At 56.6% G+C, this 26,330-nt stretch overlaps 1 protein-coding gene across 3 annotated transcripts in view; it reads left to right on the forward strand.

Moving 5' to 3' along the window:
- The window catches only part of SND1 (staphylococcal nuclease and tudor domain containing 1), a 355,633-nt gene that overhangs the window by 318,714 nt on the left and 10,589 nt on the right, over positions 1–26,330 (forward strand). For all 3 annotated transcript variants that reach the window (XM_084808775.1, XM_084808776.1, XM_084808777.1), the window contains 4 exons: positions 8,225–8,413; positions 18,370–18,511; positions 19,864–19,987; positions 20,165–20,234. In XM_084808775.1, coding sequence (XP_084664901.1) covers positions 8,225–8,413; positions 18,370–18,511; positions 19,864–19,987; positions 20,165–20,234 — 525 coding nt within the window. The remainder of the gene's footprint in view (positions 1–8,224; positions 8,414–18,369; positions 18,512–19,863; positions 19,988–20,164; positions 20,235–26,330) is intronic.

Consider the following 26,330-nt stretch of genomic DNA (forward strand, 5'->3'; position numbering starts at 1 on the left):
CCTCCAAGTCATTAATACAAATGTTGAAGAGCACTGGGCCCAGGACTGAGCCCTGCGGTACCCCACTCGTTACCTCTCCCCAGTTTGAGAAGGTCCCATTGATAAGCGCTCTTTGAGTCCGATTCTGTAGCCAACTGTGGATCCACCGGACCGTTGTTTCATCTAGCCCACTTTGAGCTAGTTTGCTCATCAGGAGATCATGGGGCACTTTGTGGAAAGCTTTGCTGAAGTCGAGGTATATGATGTCTACAGCATTCCTACGGTCCACAAGGGAGGTGACTTGATCCAAAAATGAGATCAGATTTGTCTGGCAGGACTTGTTTTTGACAAATCCATGTTGGCTTCGAGTAATCACGGCATTGTTGTCAAGGTGCTTCCAGATGGATTTCTTTATCATCTGTGGATTGTGCCTGGAGGGTGGGGGAAGGCAAGTAGGACTGGTGCACAATGGGGGGAGGCATGTAGGAGGGCTATTTTACATTCAGCCGCGTAGGAGGCCAGATGACAGACAGATAGGCACCCCTCCAAGATCTCTATGGCCCGCTGGGCTGGTTGGTGGTTCTTTCCTAGCCCCAAATATGGTACCCCTGCCATGAGGAACACCCCCCCCCTCCCACACACACACACACACACACACATACAGAAGTGGCCACGTGCAGTTCCTCTTCCTACTCAACTACCCTGTAAGAACTGCTTCACGTGTCCCCTGGATGTGTGTGGGGGGCTCTCCCTAATGGCAGGCTGTGGACTGCGCGCATGATGTGAGGAGCAACAACTCTGGACGGCTGCCCTTGAAAATAGTCTGTGGGCCTCCCTTCCCCCGGGGCTGGGAATTTCCAGTGCCTCCCTGGCATGTCCGTGGTGTGCAGCGTCCTGGAGCGGCCACGTGGGCCTGCGGCATCATATTGAGCTCCTCCTGTCCCACCACTGCTGCGGCCAGCCTTGTGGCCACAGTGGCAGTGTGGCGACGTCTTCGCGATGGCACTGCGGAACGTGTGCGTGTGGAGCGCCGCGGCCAGCAGCCACGGCCCAGGCGCGAGGGGGCAGCCGGGCGGGTGAGAGTGCCGTGTGCCCGAGGTGTCGCGGGGGGTGCCTGCCTTGGACCGCCGGGGCTGCAGCTGGCCTGCTGCTTGTTTCTGCAAAGACGTCTGCAGTGCAGCCCAAGCTCCAGGCCCTTGGGATTAGGCCACGGCGGGGGGGCTGCTTCTGCAGCGCCCGCCAGCCTCGCCTGCCCTCTTCTCATCCCGCACCCCACCCCAGGATGCAGTGCTAAGCTCTGGCGGTGCTTCGGGGCCACTTGCTTCTCTCTCGATCTCAGGCTGCACGAGCTGCCCACGTGGGTGCCCCGGGGCACCGCAAGGCCACCTCCTGGCAGGCCCACGTTGCTCACAGTCCGCGCTCTGCCTCCCCCTCCTGGCCGCGTGGCCTCTGCAGCTTTGCCCTTGTTCCGAGACGACTGGGAAACCACCAGTTGGTTCCAGGCAGGCAGCTTTTCCTGGAGCCTTCCTGGGTGTCTGGGAGGAACCTCCTCCCGCCATCACTTCCTTCCCCCGAAGGGACCTTCTTGGACCTGGATAGAGCTGGGGTGCATGTTTATTAAGGGGAGACTGCAGGCTCCAAGGAGCGAGCGAGCGAGGAGGGAAGCGGGCATGCAGCCACTGCAAAGGGAAGCCGTAGGTGGTGCAGGCCTTGCCCCGTTGGCCAGGCTCCTCGGTGGAGTGCTGCCGGGGCAAACGCAAGGGGCTCCGGGGCCCCGGCTGCTCTGCACCCGCCCTGCTCCGCTTTACCTGGATCACTCGCTGCCTTTGTCTGTGCAACAATCCGCCTGGGCAGGTATGCGAGCCAAGCTGCTCTCCGGGCGGGGCGGGGAAGGAAGCCAGGCTGTGCCGGAAGACCCAGCAGTGCTGGCCGCTCCGCAAAGCCAAGGGCAGTTCGCCTGGGAGGGGCGGCCTTTGAGTCAACACAGGAACAAGCGTGCCCACGCCTGCCTGTGACAACGCGAGGCCAGGTGTGCCGATAGCAGGTGCGGCTGGCTCCTCCTGGAGGCTCCGTGCAGAGTTCTCCATCTCCAGCTGCGGTGCTCCCCAGCCACACCCCAGGCAGAGCGAATGGGCAAGGCCGGCTGCTGGAGGCGGGTTCCCTCCATGGATGTCCTTCACATTCTCGGCCCCCACCCGATTCCTGGGCAGCAGGGCCCCTGAAAAGCCCTCTGGACCAGCCCAGCAGGGGCCATCTGGGCCCAGAGGCGGAGGAGAGCGGGACACGGCCGCGCTTCCCACTCGTCCTTTCAGCATTGCCCGTGCTGCGTCCAGAGCGGTCTTGCCGGCAGAGGAGTTGACATGAATTGTGCATGAACTCCAGTACTAATAGATACTTGTCAGGGAAAGAGACGCAAGCGTGACGGGCGCGTGACGGTGTGTTTACCTGGCGAATCCCGTCAATCATGGCCTTGGCTTGAAGGCTGCTCTGCTTGGCCCCTGTGACAGCCAGCAGCACACGGGAAGTGAGCCGGGCCTTGGGCTGCCAGGCTGGAGTGGGGTCAGGCTGCTCGTTCCAAACAGCTGCACAGCTGGGGCAGGACTGAGAGCCACCATTGTGCCACAGCTGCCCTGAGGGATCATATAGAGTGGGGGGGGTGAACCACGGGCTACATTTCCTCATGGCTGGCCTTCTGGGGGCCCTGCCAAAAATGGGAGGGTGGAGTCAGAGCAAAAGTAGGCATGTTCCCCCACCCTCCCTCCCTCTCTCGTGCAGCCACTGTTGCACATGGCACGCAACACACATTCCTACACACGGAAAGATGACGCGCGCCCCTTCTCACACATGGAAATGCGCCCCCCCCCGCAGCGTTAGACTTTGAAACAGCCTCCAATTGGCGCCAATGAGGGGCTTCTTTTTTAGAGTCTAATTGCTGGGGGGAGCCTTTCCCCACCGAGCTGCACCCGGCCCCCCATGCTCCCTTTGGGCTCGAGGAGAGCCCCCCGTTGGCCGCAGCAGGCGCCGCCTTGGCCCAGGGCCCCCACACACATTGCAGGGGTGCCGCTGCTCCCCTCGCTGCTGTCCTAGGGGCTGCTCCTGCCACACGGTTAAACCACAGGAAGTGCTCTTCCACCGTCACGCCCACCTGTGGACCAGGCCTCGTGGCGGGGCGCTGCTTAGAAGAGTCGAGTGTTCCTCCGTAGTTGGGTGTGAATTTATTTATTTAATTTATTTATTTCATTTCTATACCGCCCAATAGCCGAAGCTCTCTGAATGTGCTCCCTGTGTTCTCCGTAACCCTCGCCCAGGCCCTGGGACTCGGAAAGCACCCCTTGGAAGCTTCTCCCCCTCGGTCCAGCGCTTGGAAGCCTCCGAGGGCCTTGGCAGGATGGGCCGAGCTGGGCTGGCGGGCCTGCTTCCCTCGGGCCCTCTGCGTGGCTGCAGGGCCAGCTTTGCGTTCCTGGCCTCCAGGCGCCAAGCTCACTTATAGTCAAATCATAGAATCATAGAATAGTAGGGTTGGAAGGGGCCTACAAGGCCATCGAGTCCAACCCCCTGCTCAAGGCAGGAATCCAAGTCAGAGCATCCCTGACAGATGGCTGTCCAGCCTCGTCTTGAAGGCCTCCAGTGTGGGAGAGCCCACCGCCTTCCTAGGGAATGGGTTCCATGGTCGTATTGCTCTGACAGTCAGGATTTTTTTCCTGATGTTCAGCCGGAATCTGGCTTCCTGTCACTTGAGCCCATTCTTCCATGTCCTGCACTCTGGGATGATCAAGAAGAGATCCTGGCCTTCTTCTCTGTGACAACCTTTCAAGGACTTGAAGAGTGCTATTATATCTCCCCTCAGTCTTCTCTTCTCAAGGCTAAACATGCCCAGTTCTTCATCTAAAAATGTCCGGTGCGTGCAGCGGGTGGCATGGATCGTGGCCCTGGATGCCTGGTGACTTTGCTTCAGCCACTCCTGCTGGCTGGCCTCCGCCCCAGCTGTCTGCAATATTCGTAGCCCCCTTCTCGTTTGGCTGCCCTCACCCCAAGGCCGATCCGTTGCAGCTTTTTCCCCGGCAGGCATTTGTACATCTTGCCTCCCTGGCTTACGACGCATTATCATAGAATAGAATCATAGAATAGCAGGGTTGGAAGGGGCCTACAAGGCCATCGAGTCCAACCCCTTGCTCATTGCAGGAATCCAAGTCAGAGCATCCTTGACAGAGGGCTGTCCAGCCTCATCTTGAACACCTCCAGTGTGGGAGAGCCCACCGCCTCTCTGGGTAATTGGTTCCATGGTCGTATTGCTCTAACAGTCAGGACGTTTTTCCTGATGTTCAGCTGGAATCATTTCCACAGCTCACCTCCACCTATGAATATTTAATTTAAAACTTCTGCCTCCTGCTCAGTGGTTAGTAATTCCAGCCTGGTTTCACTGGGGGAGGAAGAAAGGGTGATCAGTGGGTCTTGAGGGGGCACGGAAGCTGCGAGCTGGGTCTCAGAGGGTGGCCAGGGGCAGTGGGGATGAGGGAAGAGTGATTTTTTCCACCATTAAGTTGAATAAGAGGAATATCTGGAATACGTACTTATTCTGATCAGACCATTCTGCCTCCTGCATGACGGTTACGGGTCTTGTGCTTCCGCGCGCTCGCAGCGATCAGTTGCGTCCCTTTTCAGTCATGGCGTGGGCGCCCAGAGTCCCTGCCGGTGGTCCGGGGGCAGACGGGCAAAGAGCACAGCTGGCGCCCTCTGCGCTTTGGCTCTCCGACCCGGCCTCTTTTGGGGGGGCTTCCGGCTGGGCGTCCGCAGGAGTGGCGGGATTGTGTTCCTTTCCGCTGCTCTCCTGCCTTTCCCTGACATCCAAGGCCCCAAAGCCAAGGTGCTCGAAGCGCCCACAGCCCAGAAGAGCCACGAGAGAGGCAGGGGGAGGGCACAGGGCCCCTGGGCCACGCTCCCCAAGGCCTGCCAGAGCAGCAGGGCCCACCTTCCCCATCTGCCCCCCAAGGAGGAGCAATGGGGGTCGGGGCTCAAGGGGCGGATGGAAGGGCCAGGGCAGCGCCGTGTGTGTGAGGCAGGCCAGGGGAGGAAGGGAGAGGGCTCCCCTCGGGGCCCAGGCAGCAGCCCCTTGCAGCAACAGGTCTGTGGTGCCGTGCCGGCCCTGTCCCGGCAGCTGCCCCACCTTCCTCCCCCGTGCAGCAGTGCAGGAAGCGTGTCTTTGCGGAGTGCTTTGCTTCTTGCATCAAAGGCCTTTCCGCAACTGAATGAAGCGCAAATGGCGAGAGCGAAAGGGAGATGAGGTGGGGAGCGCGAGGGAGGGAGGCAGCCTCCGCAGCAGGCAGAATGCGTCCTGTCCCATCCGGGGGCCTGGATGAAAGCGCCCCGCGTTCAGGCCGTGCTGCATGGCCCCTCCTCCTCCTCCAGAGCCACGGCTGGCGCTGCTCCTTCGCCCTGCCCGAGGCCAGCGGCCAGTGGGCCCTCCGCCACAGATCGAGGTCGGAGGGGGGCGCAGCCAGTGGCGCCAGCCTGTGGGCAGCCTCCCTTCCCAGCTGACGGAGGAGGCGCAGCCACACAGCCCTGAGGAAGGGTCTCTCGGCAGGACGGTGACCGTGTGGGCGGGACGGGGGCTCCTTGGGACTGAGAGTCAGAGCACGGCCCGCAGCTGGCTGGCTTCAACCTGGGCCCGATCATCTTCAGCCACGCGCCCTCGGTTGCATCTGGTCCTCGGTTCCCACAAAGAGGTTTCCTGGTGTTCCGGCCCTTGCTTGGTTGTTTTGGCCTGAAGGAGAAAGGGAGGCTGAGGAGGGCCACTGCTGCTGCCCTGTGTGGGAGGCTTCCCACAGAGGAGCCGTGGGGGGCTGCTGCAGCCCTTGACCTGGCAGCTCGTGGCTAGGAGTCTGGGGGGGCGCTGTGGCTACCTCTGGAGCCCGGAGGGGAAGTACCATTTCTGCCCAGGCCGTACGCCTGGGCGGGTCATCGTCAGCTTCCCCGAGGCCCTCTGGGCTCACCAACAGACACCCGGCTCAACATTCCACAGCAGCGCTGCTCCTGCCACAAGCCCGGGCCCAGGCGGCCTCTGCTCAGTACCTGGTCTCCTCCAACCAGCCCCCCACAAAAGGGGTGGGGGTTTTGACGCCTATCGTGGCACCGTCAGTCACTGCCCTGGCTTTCCGTGTGGCGGCGTTGTTCCCTCTTGGGTACCTCCAGCATGGGGCTTGGCTTCCTTGCGCAAGCTGCCCGGCACGCTGTTGTGGGGTGGGGAGTGGCTCTCCATGGGCAGGCTGCCCGAGCCCTGCAGCCTCCTGCCCTAGATGCTGCGCCCTGGGAAATGCGCAGCACCCCTTGCTGCAATATCCCTGGGGAGTGCCGCCGTGGGGCTTGCGCCCTCCCAGGGCTCAGCAGTGGTCGGTGCTGGACCTCCGTCGGCAGAGGGAGCCAGGCGGGCCTCTCACACCACTGGCTCCTTGCAGTCTGGGCCGATCCATTGTCAGTGGTGTGTGGACGCTAATCTGCTATGGAAGTCGGCGGGGGATGGGGGGTTCGCTCTCCCCCGTTCGCTCTCCCCCGTTGCTTAACGCCTGGATGTGCGCTGCCTTCCTGCATGAGATGCAGCGGCGGCATCTAAGCAGCTGGCCTGGCCCGTTGCCCCGCACGCAGTGCACAGGTGCTCGGGGAGGGGCATGGCCTGCTGGGTGCCGCTTCCTGGCTGGCCAGCGGGCAGTGCAGCCTGTGCCCTCCCCTCACGGGCCCCCGCCGCTCCCTGCCTCTGCCCTGTGGCCGTTGCCGTCCCCCATCGGAGTCCCTCATGGTCCAGGGGCGGGCCAGTCCGCTCCTTCACGAGGTTTGGGCCTGACAGCCAGCGCCGCAGGGGCTGAGCAGCGTGCGGGCCTTGCCTACAGCCCCTGGGGCTCCTGGAGCCGGCTGGCCTGGGTGTGCGGGGACCCTGCGCAGTGGCGCCTGGACCCGCTCCCCATGGGGCTGAGCGGCTGCATGCCTGCCATGGCCAGCCTGCGCTTGAGCCCTTGTCTGCAGACCTCATCAGACTCCTGGATATTTAGACATCCGTTGTCTTGCTTAATTGAGCTTGAAGCAGCTGAAATGAGTACAAGTGTTTTAGCCAGGAGGGCGGGCTTGTATGGCCTCGGAGCAGGGCCCACTTCAGCGCAGAGCGGCGGCCTTCCTTCCTGCACCGTCCAATAGCTAAAGCTGTCTGGGAGGTTCACAAAGCAAAGCTTAGAACTATAAAATACAATAACACCGTAAAACATAATATAAACACCTGAAGGTTAGAACTGATTTAAACCAAAGAAAAAAACAAGGTAAAACCCAACCCCACCACACCATTTTTTATCAAACGTTTTTATTGCACTCATCCATGGAGCTCAAGATGGGGTACGTGCCCCCGTTTGATCCTCACAACAGCCCTGTGAGACAGCTTAGGCCAAGTCAGAGTGTGTGACTGGCCCAGGGTGGCCATGAAAGTGTCTTGGCCAAGCAGGCGCCAGTCAGATCCCAGCCATGAAGATGCCGCTAAAGTGACCGCAGCCCCAAAGGCCAGAAAAGCGCCATTCTCAGGCCACGTACCAGGGCTGGCGGCTCTCTGAGGACCCCTGAGGCAGTGAGACGCAGCCTTCGTATTGTGAGAGACCCTGCAGAGCCGGGAGCGTTGGGCTTCATGAGGCGGCCGCTGGGGTCTGGTGCCCCCTGGCAAGGGGGGCTGCTCCAGTGGCAGGGCCCATGCCCTCGGCTGCCCCACCCCCGGCGGCATTTGCCTGCCGCTCACTGGCTTGCCGTGTCCTGAGCAAGAATCAATTTCCGTGCCGTGTGTCTGACAAGGGCAGTCCCTGAGGCAAAGTCGTGTGCCGGGGACTGGAGAGCGCATTGATTTTGAGTTTGCTCAAGTGCTGTTGCCCTAGGCACTGGGGGGAGGCTTTATTTCCACAGCAGCCCCCACGCCCATGCAAGGTGAGGGTGCCGCTAGGGAGGGCAGGCTCCCTGGCAGGAGCGTCTGGAAGAGAGTGGAGGTTTGGGGAGCCGCCCCTTGCACCTGAGTCGGGGTGTGCAAGGGGCACGAAATCTCTGGGACCCCCGCCCCAGCCAGATCCTGCCAGGTTCAGCGCAGCGCTGGCCTCGGGCCCCAGCCAGACGCCTTGGTCTCGGCCCCGTCAGCGATGCGGGAGGGAGGGGCTGTCTCCCACTGGCCCTCTGCGCACGCAGCTGGGCAGGCTCCCCCTTCCCCGGCACACCGGTCATTTCTCTGCAGGTGGAGGTGGAGGTGGAGAGCATGGACAAGGCCGGGAACTTCATTGGGTGGCTGCACATCGACGGGGCCAACCTCTCGGTGGCCCTGGTGGAGCAGGCGCTGTCCAAGGTGCACTTCACGGCGGAGCGCAGCAACTACTACAAGCCCCTGACAGCCGCTGAGGACGCCGCCAAGCAGAAGAGGGAGAAGGTACCCACGGGCTCCCCCCAGCAGCACTGGGTGCCGGGTGTGGGGCAGCGGGGCTGCTTGGGGCGCCACCGGTGAGGTGGGGGGGGGCTTCTAAATGAAGGGTCGCTTCCCATCGCGATCCCAGGCTGGGATCTCCCCTGCATGTGGCGGCGTCCCAGAGCTCCGCTCGCCCCAGTGGGTTCCCAGCCAGCGAGAGACCGCAGGGCTCCCCAGCTGCAGGGGCTGGAGGCCCTGCAGATGCGGTCAACGCCCCTCGAGGCCTGGCTGGACACCTCTGCCCTGGGGCACCTGCACGGCCAAGGAGGTGGGTGGCTGCCCCCTCTGGCAGAGCCAGCCTGCCCCGGGGATGCAGCCATCCCGGCTCTCATGCCAGGCAAGGTCTGGAATCCCCAGCTTAACCCAGCCGCCCAGTCTGGGGATTTAATTGCCCCTCAGTCCTTGGATGCCCCTTCCATTTTGCTGCTGCCTGGAGCTTGTCTTGAAGGCAGCAAAGGGGAAGCATGAAAATGGATCCACCCAACTCCACCTTCTCCCCAGCTCCACAGTTGCGGTTCAGTCCCAGGCCATTGCGAAGCACAGCCTAAAAGTGGGGATGCACCCTTGCACACAGGTCTCCTCGGGAGAAGCAGCAAGGCCTTGCTGGAATGAAGGCCTGGGCAGGGGCACAGAGGCAGCAGCACAGCGGAAAACCCCTTACACAGCCCAGCTGGCAGTTGCGACTGGCAGTCCTGCACTTCTCGGAGACTGGACATTAGTCCGGAAAGCTGGTGGAGAGAGGCAGGCCAGCCAAAGGCCCCCAGTGCCAGGCCTGCCCACTAGGCAGAGCCCTCCTATCCTCTCTTCTTACCTCCCGCCTCCCACCATAGATTGCTGGCACAGCCAGGACCACGTGCCGCATGCCATGTGGCAGCACAGCAGGCAGCCCCAGACCGCTGAAGCGAGTGAGCCAAGCCACAGCCACGTTTTTCAGTGCTAGAGATGAGGAGCAGTTTCCTGCATTCATTTGCGAAGGGCATTCTTTGACCTAGCCACAACAACTGTGCCACAACTCCTAGCCGAGGAGCTGTGGCCGAGGGCAAGTGGCGTGTGCGAGGCCTCGTGAAGCCTCCCACCGACTCCTGCGTGGGGGTCTCTTCTTCCCAGATTGCTCCTCTTGCTGTCCTCTTGTGTGGATACCTTCTTGGCTGTGTGCGGAAAGGGTTCCCTTGAGGTCATCCAGATTATCCTCCCTTCTCCCCACCTTTGCCCTGAGCGGGAGTGGGCTCCTTGGCTGACAGTCCAGAGAGTATGCAGACAATGTCCTCATCCTTTGGGGAGAAAGGCTGCTGCTGCTGCTGATTCAGAGGAATGAATGTTCATGAGCCCTCGGGAAGTGTTGCTCCCTGCCAGCAGCGGCTGCCTTTCCTGGTCTTTGCCAGTGCTGGACAGCCCGGCGTGCTGTCAGCAGCCCTTTGGTGTCTGTGTGCAGGAGAATCACTCCAGGTCCCAGCAGTACAGACTCCTGCCCACAACGGCACCTATCCGGTCCCTGAGCGCCGAGGCAAGGAGGACTCCACACGCAGCTGGGGCGGCCCCTCTCCTGGCCAGCTTTGCTCTGCGTGCCCTGGAGCAGAGCCCAGGGACGGAGCAGGCAGATGGGGGAGGGTGGGGGGGCGGCCAGCCGACGGTGACAGGCTGGGTGTCAGCTCCTGCCAGCTGACCGCAGCTGGCAGCAATAAACCACCGGCTGATAACCTGTGCAAGGCTGGGAAGCGAAAAAGCAGCTCATAGCAAGGCATGTTTTACCCAGGCAGTGAGTCCAAAGCGTTGAGGCAAAGAGAAGTCCCTTATCCCATCCAGGGCCCAAATCGCATGAGGAAACACAAGCACGGCAGCGCACAAGGTCCGAGGCTGAGGCTGAGAACTGGCGTGTAACACAACATTGTTTCTTCAGCGGTCTCGCCCCGGCCTGCCCACCCCTTTTGCCGGCCACGACTTGAGGCAGCTGCATCCCATCAGTCCTCCTGCCTCTGAGAGCCTCTCGGTCTTCAACGGACAGAGGCTCGCCCACGCTGCTCCTGGACATGCAGCTGCCTCCTCTCTGCGGGGGTCAGTGGCATTTCGCCCTCCGAATCCTCTGGGGAGACTGCAACTGGGCCTGAAACCTCCATAGGGGGTGAGGGGGCTCGGGCGCCTCCTGTGCTGGTCCCTTCCCCTGGGTCTGGAGCCTGCTCTTCCCTTCACTCTCAGAGGAGTCCGAGAGGGCATAACACTGGGGCAGTGACGTGGCCCTCTGGCCCGTCAGTGCCTGTCTCTTCAAAGGCCTGGCACATGATCTGCCAGGCGTCCCAGTCGGGGGGGGGGGGGGTTCTGGGAGCTGAAGCGCATTTGCTTCCCCAGGCTTAATGGAACATGCTCCAGCGGGAGTGTTCTGCCCGTGAAGCGCTGGTCCCCTGTGGGCTCCAAGAAGCGTTTGGCTTAATTCCTCCGTTAATTCAATCAAAGGCCGCCCTCAGGCCCCTGGGGAGCAGGCGCGTCGTCCGGCATTCACGCGCTGGGACGGAGAATCCGTGCAACGGTGTGCGCCTGCTCCCCTGCGAGGGCTGCGCTCCTGGCCGCCTGTGCCTGCGAGAGGAGGCAGGTTCCATCCCGGCCCGCCCCCGGCTGTTGCCTTGTGCTGTGTGGCTGAGCCCTGGCTGCAGCCCATGCGGTGGGGGCTCAGCACACATCGGGAGCAGTGCGGCAGAGGCCAGCAAGGGCCCTTGGGGGGTGTGCTGGGCGGCTCAGGCTTTGCGGCTTCCCGTCGGCATCTGTTGGGCCTCCGTGGGGAGGAACGCTGGACCCGAGAGGCCCCATGAGTCTGACGCAGCGCCAGGGCTCTGGTGATGCTCCTCGCTTTGCGTCCTGGGCGCTGCTGCGTGTTCAGCTGCTCCCCCTCCTTAGCCTGGACTTGGGTCCAGCTCTGTGAATGTTGCGGTGTCAGCCTCCCGCCAGTTCAGTTTCCCTCAAAGCCATTTCAGCGCCACCCCTCTGGGAAGTTGGCAGAGGAATATCGAACGAAGGCACGTGGCAAGCGAGATCCCCGGAAGTGGGGAAGCGGCTGCTTGCAGTGCAGACTCCCCGCCGCTGCCCCAGGCTTCCCCGCTCCAGGTGAGGCGTGTGGGCAGAGCAGGCCTTGAGGAGAGTGCCACCATTCATATGGCAGCCCCCTCCCACAAGAGCTGCTGGCCAGGCCCTGCTCCTGGAAGACATCCAAGACGAGCCGCGGTCTAGACGCAGGATCCCCACCACACCGGGCAGCGTGGACACACCCAGTGGACAAGAGCAGCCTGGCGATCGTTGGCCCCAGCACCCTTCCTACTGCTCTGGCTGGCTTCTGGCAGGCAGCTGTGCTGCCAGGCCCCCCATACTCTGCAGATTCAGCATGGAAAGGAAGTCTTTGTTCCTGCCGGGAAGCACAGGAGAAACCCGCCATCCATAGCCAGGCCTGACAACACTCAGAACAGAACGATGTATGTGACCCCACCCCCCACCCCAGGACCATTGTTTTCTAGACTTAATCCATTATTTTATTTATTTATTTATTTATTTATTTATTACTCAATCGCCCATCTGGCCGGTCACCCAGCCACTCTGGGCAATGTACAAAGTATATAATAGAACAATTTAAAACAATAAAATTCTACAATAAAAACACCATATTTCTAAAAATACCCTAACCCACCCCAAATCCCTGCCTTAACAACCACATTTTTAATGCGTGGCAGAAGCTCATTAAAGAGGGGTCATGGCGGAGTTCCCTAGGGAGGGAGTTCCACAGAGTAGGGGCCACCACAGAGAAGGCCCTCTCCTTCGTCCCCACCAGTCTAGCTGTCCTGGCTGATGGGACAGAGAGAAGGCCATCCGAGGCTGATCTTGTTAAGAGGCCTGTCTGGTGTTGCTGGAGGCACTCCTTAAGATAGGCTGGGCCGGAACCATATAGGGTTTTAAAGGTCAAAACCAACACCAGAGTATGGGAAACAAACAGAACGAACTTGAACTCTTAATACAGGAGGGAAATTGTGGCTTGATAGGTATAACTGAGACTTGGTGGGATGACTCTCATGACTGGAATACAGCAATTGAAGGATATAACTTGTTCAAAAAGAACAGAAGGAACAGAAAGGGAGGTGGGGTTGCACTGTATGTGAAAAATACATATCTCTGCACAGAAATACAGGAGGAGGAGCTTGGTAGCCCCATCGAGAGCATCTGGATCAAAATAAATGGAGCAAAGAATAAAAGGAACCTGGTGGTCAGAGTCTACTACCGGCCACCCAACCAAAGAGAAGACGAGGATGAAACTTTTGAAATCAAATAGCCAATGTTTCAAGGAAGCATGATGTAGCAGTAATGGGGGACTTCAATTTCCCCGATATTTGTTGGGAGACAAATATCGGCAGGTAGCACAGAATTGCAGGGATGGCGTCAGGAAGGCTAAAGCTGAGAACGAGCTGAGGTTAGCGAGGGATGCTAAAAGCAACAAAAAGGCTTTCTTCAGCTACGTTCATAGTAAAAGGCAGAGAAAAGAAATGGTGGCTCAGCTATTAAATAAGGATGGCAAAACGATAACAGATAACAAAGAAAAGGCAGAGGTGCTCAATTCCTACTTTGGCTCAGTCTTCTCCCAAAAGAGGGTCTATGACCCCCTTGGCAAAGGCAAAGTACAGGCTGAAGGGGCAGGATTGCGGCTGGAGATCGACAGGCATATATATGGTCAAGGAACACCTAATGACTTTGAATGAGTTCAAATCTCCAGGGCCAGATGAACTGCATCCTAGAGTCATAAAGGAACTGGCAGAAGAACTCTCAGAACCGCTGTCTATTCTCTTTGAGAAATCATGGAGGACGGGGGAAGTGCCAGATGACTGGAGGAGGGCTAACGTTGTCCCTATCTTCCAAAAGGGTAAAAAGGAGGAACCTGGGAACCAGAGACCAGTCAGTCTGACATCAATCCCTGGGAAAATTCTGGAGCAGATGATAAAGCAATCCATCTGGAAGCACCTTGACAACAATGCCGTGATTACTGGAAGCCAACATGGATATGCCAAAAACAAGTCCTGCCAGACAAATCTGATCTCATTTTTTGATCAAGTCACCTCCCTTGTAGACCGTGGGAATGCTGTAGACATCATATACCTCGACGTCAGCAAAGCTTTCCACAAAGTGCCCCATGATCTCCTGATGAGCAAACTAGCTCAAAGTGGGCTAGATGAAACAACGACCCGGTGGATCCACAGTTGGCTACAGAATCGGACTCCGAGAGTGCTTACAAATGGGACCTTCTCCAACTGGGGAGAGGTAACGAGTGGGGTACCGCAGGGCTCAGTCCTGGGCCCAGTGCTCTTCAACATTTTTATGAATGACTTGGAGGAGGAGGTGCAGGGAATGCTGATCAGATTTGCAGATGACACCAAATTGGGCGGGATAGCTAATACTTTGGAAGACAGAAACACAATTCAAAGTGATCTGGATAGACTGGAGCGCTGGGCAGAAAACAACAGAATGACATTTCATAGGGATAAATGCCAAGTTCTGCACCTAGGAAAAAGAAATCAAATGCACAGTTACAAGATGGAGGAGACGTGGCTCAACAACACTACAAGCGAGAAGGATCTTGGAATGGTTGTCGATCACAAGCTGAAGATGAGCCAACAATGTGATGTGGCTGCAAAAAAGGCAAATGCTCTTTTGGGCTACATTAATAGAAGCTTAGCTTCCAAATCCCTGGAAGTACTAGTTCCCCTCTACTCAGCACTGGTTAGGCCTCATCTGGAGTACTGTGTCCAGTTCTGGGCACCACACTTTCAGAAGGATGCAGACAAACTGGAGAGGGTTCAGAGGAGGGCAGCAAAGATGATCAGAGGACTGGAAACAAAGCCCTATGAAGAGAGACTGAAAGAAGTGGGCATGTTTAGCCTTGAGAGGAGAAGACTGAGGGGAGACATGACAGCGCCCTTCAAGAACTTGAAAGGTTGTCACAGAGAGGAAGGCCAGGATCTCTTCTTGATCCTCCCAGAGTGCAGGACACGGAAGAATGGGCTCAAGTGACAGGAAGCCAGATTCCGGCTGAACATCAGGAAAAACGTCCTGACTGTTAGAGCAATACGACAATGGAACCCATTCCCTAGGGAGGTGGTGGGCTCTCCCACACTGGAAGCATTCAAGACAAGGCTGGACAGCAATCTTTCAGGGATGCTCTGACTTGGATTCCTGCACTGAGCAGGGGGTTGGACTCGATGGCCTTGTAGGCCCCTTCCAACCCTACTACTATTCTATTCTAATACACCTTGAATTTGGCCCGGAAAACAACTGGTAACCAGTGCAACTCCTTCAGCACTGGAGTGATGTGATCTCACCAGCGGCTGCCTTTAATCAGGCGAGCCGCCGCGTTCTGTACCAGCTGCAGCTTCCAAACCGTCTTCAAGGGTAACCCCACATAGAGCGCATTACAGTACTCTAGACAAGATGAGGCCAGGGCATGTACTGCCGATGGGGGCAGATGGCCGGGAAGGAAGGGGTGCTGCCGCCGTATCAGATGGAGTTGATACAGCGCTATCCAGCTCACAGCTGACACCTGAGCCTCCATGGACAGCTGGAAGTCTAAAATGACCCCCAGGCTGTGGACCTGGTCTCTCAAGGGTAGCCGTACCCCATTCAACACCAGGTCAACATCCCCCAGCCTCCTCTTGTCTCCCACCAGAAGTGTCTCGGTCTTGTCAGGACTCAGCTTCAGCTTATTCCTCCCCATCCAGCCACTCACTGTCTCCAGACATTTGGACAGGGATTCTATGGCCAACCCTGGTGAAGATTTGAACAAGAGGTTGAGCTGCGTGTCATCCGCATATTGATGACACTGCACCCCAAACCTCCTGATGGTAGCCCTCAGCAGCTTCACATAGATGTTAAATAGCATCGGGGAGAGGATGGAACCCTGTGGCACCCCACAAGTGAGCGGCCACGGTTCTGAAACCTCCTCTCCCAGTGCTACCCTGTGGTACCTGCCGGAGAGGAAGGACCGGAACCACCGCAATATGGTGTCTCCAATGCCCAACCCCTCCAGGCGGTCCAGGAGGATACCATGGTCAACGGTATCAAAAGCTGCTGAGAGGTCGAGGAGAACAAGGAAGGAGCATTCGCCCCTATCCAGAGCCCTCCTCATATCATCCACCAAGGCGACCAGGGCCGTTTCTGTCCCCTGCCCAAACCTGAAGCCCGACTGAAATGGGTCTAGATAATCGGCTTCTTCCAAGTGTGCCTTCAACTGCATCGCCAATCCCTTGACCTCCCACCCTCCTTTGATCCTATTTTCAGTTTACACTGAGGCTCCAAAATGTCAGCCCAGAAGAATCACCAGGTAACCCTATTCAGTAGCCAGTTAATGTTTACCTGCCTGCTTAAGCTGGGAGAAATGATGGTCACTCGGAGTAATTCCCAAACTAGCCCACATGGTAGTTTTGATGAGCAGCAGGGACAGAATGTTGCCGTGGTTTGAGTTTTAATAATCAGGTGCAAATTGGGGGCATATAAGCAGCACCCCGGACAGCCCAGTCATTAGGACTCTTTGCCCCAAAGAAGCCTCAACCTCTCACACAAGAGCAATCCTGTGCCCCCCCCCGCAGAGGCCCCCCACTGCCTCGACTGTCATTGCGCCCCCGGCATCTGCACGATCCGGGGAGAGAACCAGCCCCTTGCTAACCCCTCCCCAGCAAGCTTGCCGGAGCGCCTCTTCCCCACCTCCGCTTCGCAGGGAGCCCTGTCCGCCCACCGCTCTTCCTCCTGGCTCTTCCCAGGCTTGTGCATCTCCACAGCGATGGGTGGACAACGTAATGACGTGCCTGCTTTGCGCACCAGGCGGCCCCAGCCTCCCCCGCCCCTGCCGGTCCCACCCCCATTTCCCTGCTCCTCCCTCCTCTGTGCTGCCAAGACTCCCCCCCCCGCTAGTCATAGAATCATAGAATAGCAGGGCTGGAAGGGGCCCACAAGGCCATCGAGTCCAACCCCCTGCTCAATGCAGGATCCAAGTCAGAGCATCCCTGACAGGTGGCTGCCCAGCCTTGTCTTGAAGGCCTCCAGTGTGGGAGAGCCCACCACCTCCCCAGGTCAAGGCAGCACATGAAAGCCATTGCTTTCATGTGCTGCCTTGATCATTAGAGTCTGCCTGAATAATTAAAACTGGTAGTCTGTATGAAGGACATTTAACCCTCTAAAATGCCTGTCACTTTGGTCTGCTCTTCTGAATGTCTGTTTTAATTCCTCTCAATAAATCATGCCTGGATTAAACAGCGGTGTCTTCAGTCTCCAAGTCCCCTTAACCCGTTGAGGTGCTAAACTTTGGGACACTCAGTGCTCAATCCGAAAAGATCTTCACATGTCAAGGTTGCATGTCTGAACATGCACCCTCAGGCATAGATCTGTGCCAGAGGGGCACTTGCTGACCCTCGTCCTTCTCCTCCAGGGCAGGCAGGGTGGAGGGAGGAGCTGCTCTTCCTGGAGGGCTCAGCAAGACTCTGAGTCCCGTGCTGCTTTCCCAGGAAACACGGTGGCCAAGACACTGGCTCCGGTGGCCATCAGCAGGGGCGGGGGGTGGCAGCTGCTGTCCGGAGGCTCTTGTGCCTTCCCACCCTCTCCCTGTTTGGGGGAGACCCCCATTCACAGGGAAACCCGTCCTTCCTTGGGGCTGGGGCCGGGGCCAGGCAAGAGTCACACAGGCCCCTCTCCTGAAATGGGGAGGGTCCTGGTAGCACTGAGGCAGAGCCAGGGCCTGGCCCTTTCGGGGATCGAGGGGAGTCCTCTCTTCCCTACATTTTGTATCTTGGAGGGAGGGGTCCAGCCTGGGTGGGCAGGGACTCCTCTTTGCACTTCCACTGCCCCCTCTCCCTGTTCTCACCGACACAGCTGCTGGGAGAGGCCGAGGTCTGAGTGGGCAGAGAGACTTCCACAAATTGTGCGTTGCCCCCCCCCCCCCCAGCTGTCCCACGCAGGCCAGCCTCACGCTCCCTGGGTGGAGATGTGTGAGTGGGCTGGGGGAAGCGGGCGAGAGGGCTTTGTGCGCTCCCTCCCTCCACAACTCAGTTGGACTTGGCGGGCTGTCTGTCTGAATCTGTGCCGTGGCGCTGTGCTCCTGTTGTGCAGGGCCAGGGCAAGCGTGCCACCTGGCCCAGGGCACGGTGAGGTGGCGCCAGGCCTGCCTGAACATCTCCCCCACCCCCTGCTCAGGGCAGGGGAAAGGGCCTGTCCACAGATCCCTGTGTGAGGCTGAGTTCCCCCAAAGTGGGGCTCCCTCCATGCAACAGGGCGTGAGCTGGATCCTCCCCATTTTGACAAGGGCCCTAATCTGGGGGCCAGCAACTCAGTCTCTGGGGCACACCTCCCCGCCCCACCGCCTCAGAGGTGCTGCCTCCTGCACCTCAGATCTTCCTCTCTGCCCAGTCCAGAAGAGGCTGTGGCCGGCTCGAGCCTGGTCTGGCGCTCAACAGCAGCCAGCTTCCCTGGGAGCTCAGAGCAGCTCCGCCTCCAGCACCCCACACACCCCACACACCCCTGCAGACTCAGTCATCCCCCAAAGCTCTTGGGACCAGCTGGCCCTTGCCCAAGGGCCCCCCTAGCCTGTTTGGGAGGCAGGTCCGCCGCTGAACGTCTGCCAAGCTCAGGAGCATCTTCTCCCCGTGGCTGCCCCACAGAAGACTCCCCCTGCAGGGTGGAGCCCTGCTTCGCGTGCGGCAGGTCCCTGGCTCCAGCTCCACCAGCATCTCCAGGTGGGGCTGGGGAGACCCCTGCCTGGAGCCCTGGGGGAGCCACTGCTGCCAGCCCGTGCCAGCAGCACTGGGTTTCCCTGCCTCCCACCTTGCACACCGAGCCTCCCCCCTCCTGTGGCCCCTGGCCTCTGCCCCCTCCCCTGCATCTGACTCCGGAACCCTCCTCCACTGCCCTGGCAGGTGTGGTCCCAGTATGAAGAGGCCCCCGTGGAGGACGTGGTGACAGTGCCAGAGGAGAAGGAGCGGACCGCCAGCTACAAGCCTGTCTTCGTCACCGAGATCACAGACGACCTCCACTTCTACGTGCAAGACGTGGAGACAGGTGGGCGGGCAGGCGGGGCGTGGGGGCTCTGTGCACCTGCCCCAGCCTTGCCAGCGTGGTGGCCTCTGGATGCTTTGTACTACAGCTCCCATCAACCCCAGCCAGCATGGCCATTGGTCGGGGTGGTGGGAGTTGCACTCCAAAGCCCCCGAGAGCCCCACGCTGAGGTGAGCAGGCTTCTGCCCGGCCAGTCAGCAGGGCAGTCTTGCCGTGCCAGCCTCGGAATGCGACCCTGCTCCTGGCCGATTCCTCCGCGTCAGGCGTGATGGCAGCAGGGAAGCCCTTTGGATGCCGCGGCCGGCGCCCCCCGCCTCCAGCCAGCGTGCTCAGACGGGGCGCTCAGGATGCTGTTGGGGTGAAGAGCCTCGGCAGGTGGTGCTGAGCAGCAGGAAGGAGAGGGCTGGGCCATTCAGGGGCACAGGCGGCGGCACGCCCATGGCCCAGCCCGGCCCCACAGGGAAAGCAGCCAGGGAGGGGTGGGACCCAGACTCTGGGGGCTGAGGCCTGCCTCTGGCAGGGGCCTCACCCTCCCTTGTTCAGTGTACCACGGGTGGGGTGCTGAGCAGGTGAGAGGGAGATGAGGGCCTGGAGGCCCAAAGGAAGGGGCACTTGGGCTGGCCCAGCGGCGGGATCCCACATTCATTCCACCTGCCCATCACTAGCTCCAACCCGGGGGCCAGGGGGAGGCAAGGAGAATGGCCAATTGCCCCCATGCCCGGCTCAAGCCTGGGGATCCAGGTGAGACATTGGATCTGTCACTCTGCTGGTGGCTGCTGGCACCCTGTGCATTGCTGGGGGTGCTGGGGGGAGGCAAGAGGTGCTATCCCTTCCGCACCCAAGATCTCCACCCACCCAACCTTCCCTCCTGCAAGAGGCCTCGTGCTTGGAGCCCTTGGGCAGTCCGTGTGCCATCCTGCTCCAGCCCTTCTAGGATTCAAGCATCATCTGCAGGATTTATGGGGCCACCGCAAGAAAGCCGCTGTGCCTCACCCCTCATTCTCCCCCCCCCAGGCATTGGCCATCTTTGCATCGGGGCTGTGCAGCCACCTCTGTTTCCTATCCTGCCTCTAAAGGCCGCTGGAGGGGAGGCCTGTGGGGCCGCTGAACCTGGTTCCAGAGGGAAGGGGCTACAGCCAGTGCGGGAGAGCAGTGCATGATCGGGGAGCCCTCTCTGGGGAGCACACGGCAGGCTTGGTCAGCTGCTGCCCAATCCTCCCCCTCCTGCCACGCGGCAGTGCACTGGGCGTGGCTGCTTTGAAGGGCGCGGTCTCCACCCTGCCCCATTGGGGGCCATGGGCAGCACGGGTGCCCATGGCTTGCTGCCAGCCCTGATCCCCTCTCCCTTCCTGCAGGGACACAGCTGGAGAAGCTGATGGAGACCATGCGGAGCGAGATCGCTGCCCACCCGCCCGTGGAAGGCTCATACACGCCACGCCGCGGTGACTACAGCATCGCCAAGTTTGTCGACGGAGAGTGGTGCGTGGATGGGGCGGGGCGGGGCGGGGCAGCTCTGGGAGGGCCAGGCTCTGCTCTCTCCGGCCCCAGATGTCTGCCCAGCAGTCTCTGCCCAGCTGACCTTGCCTTCCCCCCATGGCCCTGCTGATGGGGCACGGGGGCGGGGCCACCTCATGCTCAGTCCTGCACACCTTCCAGGTACCGAGCCCGCGTGGAGAAGGTGGAGTCTCAGGCCAAAGTGCACGTCTTCTACATCGACTACGGCAACGTGAGTGTGGCTTTGCGGGGAGGATCCAGGGGGCAGCCAGGCTCGGGTGTGTCCCCACCCCCCGCTTGTGGGCATTGGAGCAGCCTCTTACTTCTCTGTGCCTGGGGAGTCCTATTATGAACCTGGCGCAAGCAGCTCTCTGTCTGTTTCTGGAGGGAGGGGGGGCGGAGGGAGGGAGATCCTGTGTGCGCCCCTCCCACCCAATCCAGTTTTGTGGTAGTGCCTGTCCTGGGGGTGGGGGGAGCAGCCAGGCTGAGCCAGGGCCCTGTCCAGGCAGCATGTCCGCGACGGCGGGCTTCGGCGCCAGATTTGGCCTCTGCCGAATCCCATGCCCACGGAGTCTCAGTGCAAGGGAAGGGAAGAGAGCAAGTCTCTCCCTCCTCACTGCTCAAGTCTCCTGCACCGGTTGAAGGCAGCTTGGCAGACCTTTCCAAGCTGGGATTTCGGGACAGGGCTGCTCTCTCCTGGCCTCACCCTGCAGCTGACAGAGGCAGAGAAATCCATGCAAGATAAGTGACACGAGGCAAAATCACTCCATCCCTCTGCAAAATCTCTGCAGCAGACCTTTGATGTATTTCCTAGAATCATAGAATAGTAGAGCTGGAAGGGGCCTACAAGGCCATCGAGTCCAACCCCCTGCTCATTGCAGGAATCCAAGGCAGAGCATCCCTGACAGATGGCTGTCCAGCTTCATCTTGAAGGCCTCCAGTGTAGGAGAGCCCACCGCCTCCCTAGGGAATAGGTTCCATTGTCGTATTGCTCTAAAAGTCAGGAAGTTTTTCCTGATGTTCAGCCGGAATCTGGCTTCCTGTCACTTGAGCCCATTCTTCCGTGTCCTGCACTCTGGGATGATCAAGAAGAGATCCTGGCCTTCTTCTCTTTGACAACCTTTCAAGTACTTGAAGAGTGCTATCATATCTCCCCTCAGTCTTCTGTTCTCAAGGCTAAACATGCCCAGTTCTTTCAGTCTCTCTTCATAGGGCTTTGTTTCCAGTCCCCTGATCATCTTTGTTGCCCTCCTCTGAACCCTTTCAAGTTTGTCTGCATCCTTCTTAAAGTGTGGTGCCCAGAACTGGACACAGTACTCCAGATGAGGCCTAACCAGTGCTGAGTACAGGGGAACTAGTACTTCTCGGGATTTGGAAGCTATCCTATTAATGCAGCCCAAAAGAGCATTTGCCTTTTTTGCAGCCAGTTCACATTGTTGGCTCATATTCAGCTTGTGATCGACAACAATTCCAAGATCCTTCTTGCTTATAGTGTGGTTGAGCCACGTATCCCCCATCTTGTAACTGTGCATTTGGTTTCTTTTTCCTAGGTGCAGAACTTGGCATTTGTCCCTATTAAATGCCATTCTGTTGTTTTCTGCCCAGCGCTCCAGATATGGCTGCTACATTCCCCCCTTAAATGCATAATTTATTACAATTATAGCATTTCTGATAAGCGAATGCTCATAATAGTCTGCAAAGCACAATACAAAACTTTTTATAACATACATATCACTTAACCTCTTGTTGGGCTATTAGAGCATAGAGGGCAGCAGTTTTGCTAGCCGAGACATAAAACAGATTGGTTAAACAGCGCATAAGACAAGGAATGCAAAGGCATAACAGTATCTCTATGAACAACACTGGTAGAAGTAGGATGAACAATGCCTTAAGCCAGCTAAGATCTGGAAGCCAAGAGGTTAACCAATCTAGCCAATTGTTTTGTCCCATTGTTATGTCAGCCACTATATGGTGCAGATTGTTGATCTGTTCATCTACAGCATTACTGTTATCAGTTAAATTAAAACAGCAAAGCTTTTGGTGCGTCTCACAACCCAGATGATGAAGAAGGAAGAGGTAATCTATACCAGCTCGATTTTCTAGAACTGCACCTCTTAGATGACACAACTCTTTATTTAATAATGACAATGCTCGTGAGGTGGCATTTATGCTCTTGGCCAAGCTGCAAGCTAACCGGTTGATCTCCAGACCATCAGCTAAGGCTAAACCTGGAACTCCAACTAACGACACTGCTAATGCCAATTTTTCTGAGTCAGTGTGTAGCTGTAGGTGGCTATTACAATTTTCAGTTAGTTGGAGTGCTTTAGGCTGCCGTCGACGGATTTTCTCTGGCCACGGGGGAAGAATTGGCACCAGGCGGCTAAGGCAACATGGGTGGTTATCAGACAAGTTGGCTGGAATGAATGACCAGGTACGGGAACCACAGGTTCAAAACCATTCATGAAGCAGAAGTATATGTGCATAATTAAAACATATGTTTTGAATTTCATTACAGTGGAAGGGGGGGCCAGGGATAGCTTTACATTTCCCAGAAGATTTTTGACAATTAATTATTTGTGCACAAGTGGCATTTGTGCCAGCTACGATGGGAGTACGTTGAGTGAACTCTGTAGGGGGTAAGATTTTCGTAACTATGCCCCAGTCAGAATTTTGGGAATAAGTCAAGTTTATATTAAAATTGCTTAATATAGTCTCGTTTTGAATTCTTTCAGGATGCTTACAGACAGGTCTTAGGCAAGAGCTAATAAGCCTGTTTGCAGGTATATCTTTTGGTAAACAAAAATGCTTTACTCCAGTGATGTTAGCTAAGTGAAGCCAGTAATTATCAGCGAATCGCTGGGACAGATTTTCTCCTCCAGGGGCAGACCCCCCTTTTTCGCACCTTATTGAGGAACTATAATACAACACCACTAACACTACAACATGCATATTTAATCTTCTTTGGGATCTGACCGTACGCTGGGCAGCTATTCACCTGGCTAGCTGCAGTAGGGTCTAGTCCCCTTCTTCAATTTTCCCCAGTTGCAGGTCTGACCGTACGCAGGGTGGACAGTCTCCCAGTGTGCCCACAGTAAGGTCTAGCCTGAGTCTTCTTACTGCTTTTTCAGAATAATTTTTAAAGGATTTTTAGGATTTTTGGTCACAGTCCACTCCCCCCCCCCCGCTCTCTTGACTCGTGTCCAATGTATCCAGGGTTTAACTCCAGCTACTTTCACAGCTGCGGGGGTGGAAAGTATAACAGTTTTTGGTCCTCTCCATCTGGGAGTCAAAGGGTCATTTTTCCACTTTTTAACTTATACTTCATCTCTTGGTTGGAAAGGATGAACTTCTGTGATGGGAATTGGGGGCTTATTTTCTAAGACAAAGCGACGCTGGGCTTGAAGAACTTTGCCCAGTGTTTGGACTTCTTGTTTAAGGCTAACGTTTGCTTGCTCTTGATGCCGCTCCAGTGTCAATCATGAAGTCAATGTCACGGCCCCTCTCAAGCTGTCTTCTCTCTCACCCATTCTGGCTCCTTTGGTTTTCTCCTTTGTGTATTTGATTTATTTTATTTGGGCATTCATGCCACCAATGTCTATCTTGTTTACACTGGGCACACTGGTTCTTTCTTAAGAATCTTCTGCCTCTGCTGGGTCTTTTTTTATTTCTTTGTCCACGTCTTCTTGGGCCTCTGAGTCGAGGGGGGTATATTGGCGATAGGCATCTAAAAGACGCTCCAAGTACGCTCTGGGGCCTCGGTGGCATCTTGCAGCACTTTAGACACCTTGGTCATATTAACTGACTTCTTCATACCTGCCTTCATGGCTTCTAACAGCAGGGTTTGATACTGGGTGAGGTGCTCTAGCCCCACTTGTGTTTTGGGATTCCAGCAGGGGGGGCGGGGTTACTTACAAGGAGACTTTATTGGGTAACTTACAGCATACAGGCGTACCCAATGGGTGGATCAGACAGCTTTTCTGAACCACAAGCTATTGGGCTAAATGGGTTTTATACCATACATGTTACCCATGAGGCAGCACAACACTAGCAAGCATTTTCAGCATAGGCTAGAAGTGTTTGGTTCTCAGGCACAGCGTCCTGTAAACAAACTTCACTTCCCAGGCAAAGTGCTTGATAACACTTTCACTCATTAGTATGGGAAGATAAATCTCTCTCTCTTTCTTTTGCTTTCTTTTTCTTGCTGATCTGCCTGTATTGCAGATCATGTTTCAAACTTTTTACATAAAACTTTCCTCTCTATGCACCAGCCTTGTCTCCATGTGTTTTTTTCAAGTTAAACTCACTTAAACTTTTCTGCCCTACACTAGTCCCAATGACACACATTTGGGATAGGCTCTTCTCCTTCTCTTCTCCTTCTCCTTTTCTCTCCTAATGCGAAGAGAAAACTCCCTGGAAAAGACCCTGATGCTGGGAAAGACTGAAGGCAAAAGGAGAAGGGGACGGCAGAGGATGAGATGGCTAGATAGCATCACGGATGCAATGAATATGAACTTGAGCACGCTCCGGGAGAGAGCGCAGGACAGGAAGGCCTGGCATGCTATGGTCCATGGGGTCACGAAGAGTTGGACACGACTGAACAACAACAACTTCTCCTTCTAGTTACATTTTCTCATCTTAAAGAACTATTACATTATTGTGGCTACTTTACCCCCAGGTAATAAGCTCTAGGCATAATCAGCTGCTTCTAATTCACCCTGGGGGCAACTATGGCCACGCTTCTTCTCTACAAATGTTCTTTTTCTTTGCCTCTTGCCTTCTCTTTCTTCTTTTTTTTCCCCCTTCTCTATCTGTCTGCCACTTTCTCTATTTCTCTGTCTTTTCTACTTGTCTCTGTCTTTCTCTACTTGTCATCCATTGGGAACCACACTCAGTATCATTTGGAGTTGCAACTAACACTAATCTGCAAATATCACATATATTTTATGATATCTAAGAAATCATAAAATATACACAACAAACTTTTTCTGCAATTTAACACAATGAATGGAAAGCACTTTTAGCACGGTAAGGCATGATGGAGCAGATCCAGCAATTATACTGCTCTTCTGGCTGAAAGCTCAGGGCCCATTAAAATCAAGAGACGGGCATACCCACACGCGCAAAGAGTTCTAGGTCACCATTTTTGCATCGGCAACTTTATGCTGCCTGAGTTCTAGCAGAAGGAAATCTAAAAGTCATAGATCAACTCAGCCTGTTGTACACTGAGCTGACTACAAACACAGACACACAGTCTACAGTAATGAGAGTTCAAGTTTTTGAAAAGCCTCACAGCACTGTGGAAAGGGGGGAAGCTCTCGGGGCTATCTATCACTAGACAAGCTAGCCAGGGATTTATAATATTACACACACACACCTTTTTTTTTCTCTTCTTCTACTTGGTACACGAAAGCAAAGTGCCGAAACTCAGGACGCTGGGGGGTGATGGGCATCGCCTTATACTTGCATTTTTCAGGCAGCCATTAATCTTCTTCGGGGAGGCGGTGGGATGATTTGCAGGACTTCAAAGGCAAGCTTCCCATTTGTTTGTATTTGTAAATCCCAAGCTTAAAACAGGACACGATGAGGTACAGGGCAGCCAAATCTTTGCTTTGGCACGGGCAACAAATAACTCAGGTTAGCTTTCTTTGCTGGGGTCTCAAACAGGAAAACAGTCTTAATTTAAAGTTGTAACATCACTGACAGTGTCAGCCAGCCGGCTACACAGATCTCACTGTTTTTTAAGGCAGTTACTCCAATATCTTCTTTTCTTCTCAATCAGGTTGGGTCTCCCAGCTTACACAGTTTATTGCAGCCTCCAGGAGCATGGTAGTAGCGTGATTTTGGCTTGGCCAGGAACATGCTGTCTGGTTTCTCGGTCTCTTCAGCACACACACTCAGGCAGTCTAACACTGGACACTCAAATCAGTGAGATTTCTTCATTGCAGGGAATCCCACGGCAAAAGCTTAACTGTTACGCTCTTCAGAAATCATATAGCTGATGGTCTACAGGCTCTATGAAATTCTAGGACAGTTCAAAGCTAAACACAGCTACCTTGACAGAGATCTTCATCGTGGTCTCTCCGCTTCATTCTGCCTTGGGACAGTCCTATGGCACACTTTCCACTCGAAGAGGGGTCTAGCCTGTGCCCTGGGGGCTGATTCTTCACCTTTATTCCATTTTGCGCCTTTATCTTCTGGGTCTTCATTTTCAGTTTCCATTTCTTAGGGATTTCATCTCAATTAGGCGAGGTGATGATGTTGCACAACTCAGAACGTTGTGGGCAATTCTCCTGCCCCCCCTCTCGGCGCACTAGGCTAACGGCTACTT

The sequence above is a fragment of the Heloderma suspectum genome, chromosome 7 (genome assembly GCF_057233095.1).
Source record: "Heloderma suspectum isolate Gila_16-S chromosome 7, 16-S_ref, whole genome shotgun sequence".
NCBI lineage: Eukaryota > Metazoa > Chordata > Lepidosauria > Squamata > Helodermatidae > Heloderma > Heloderma suspectum.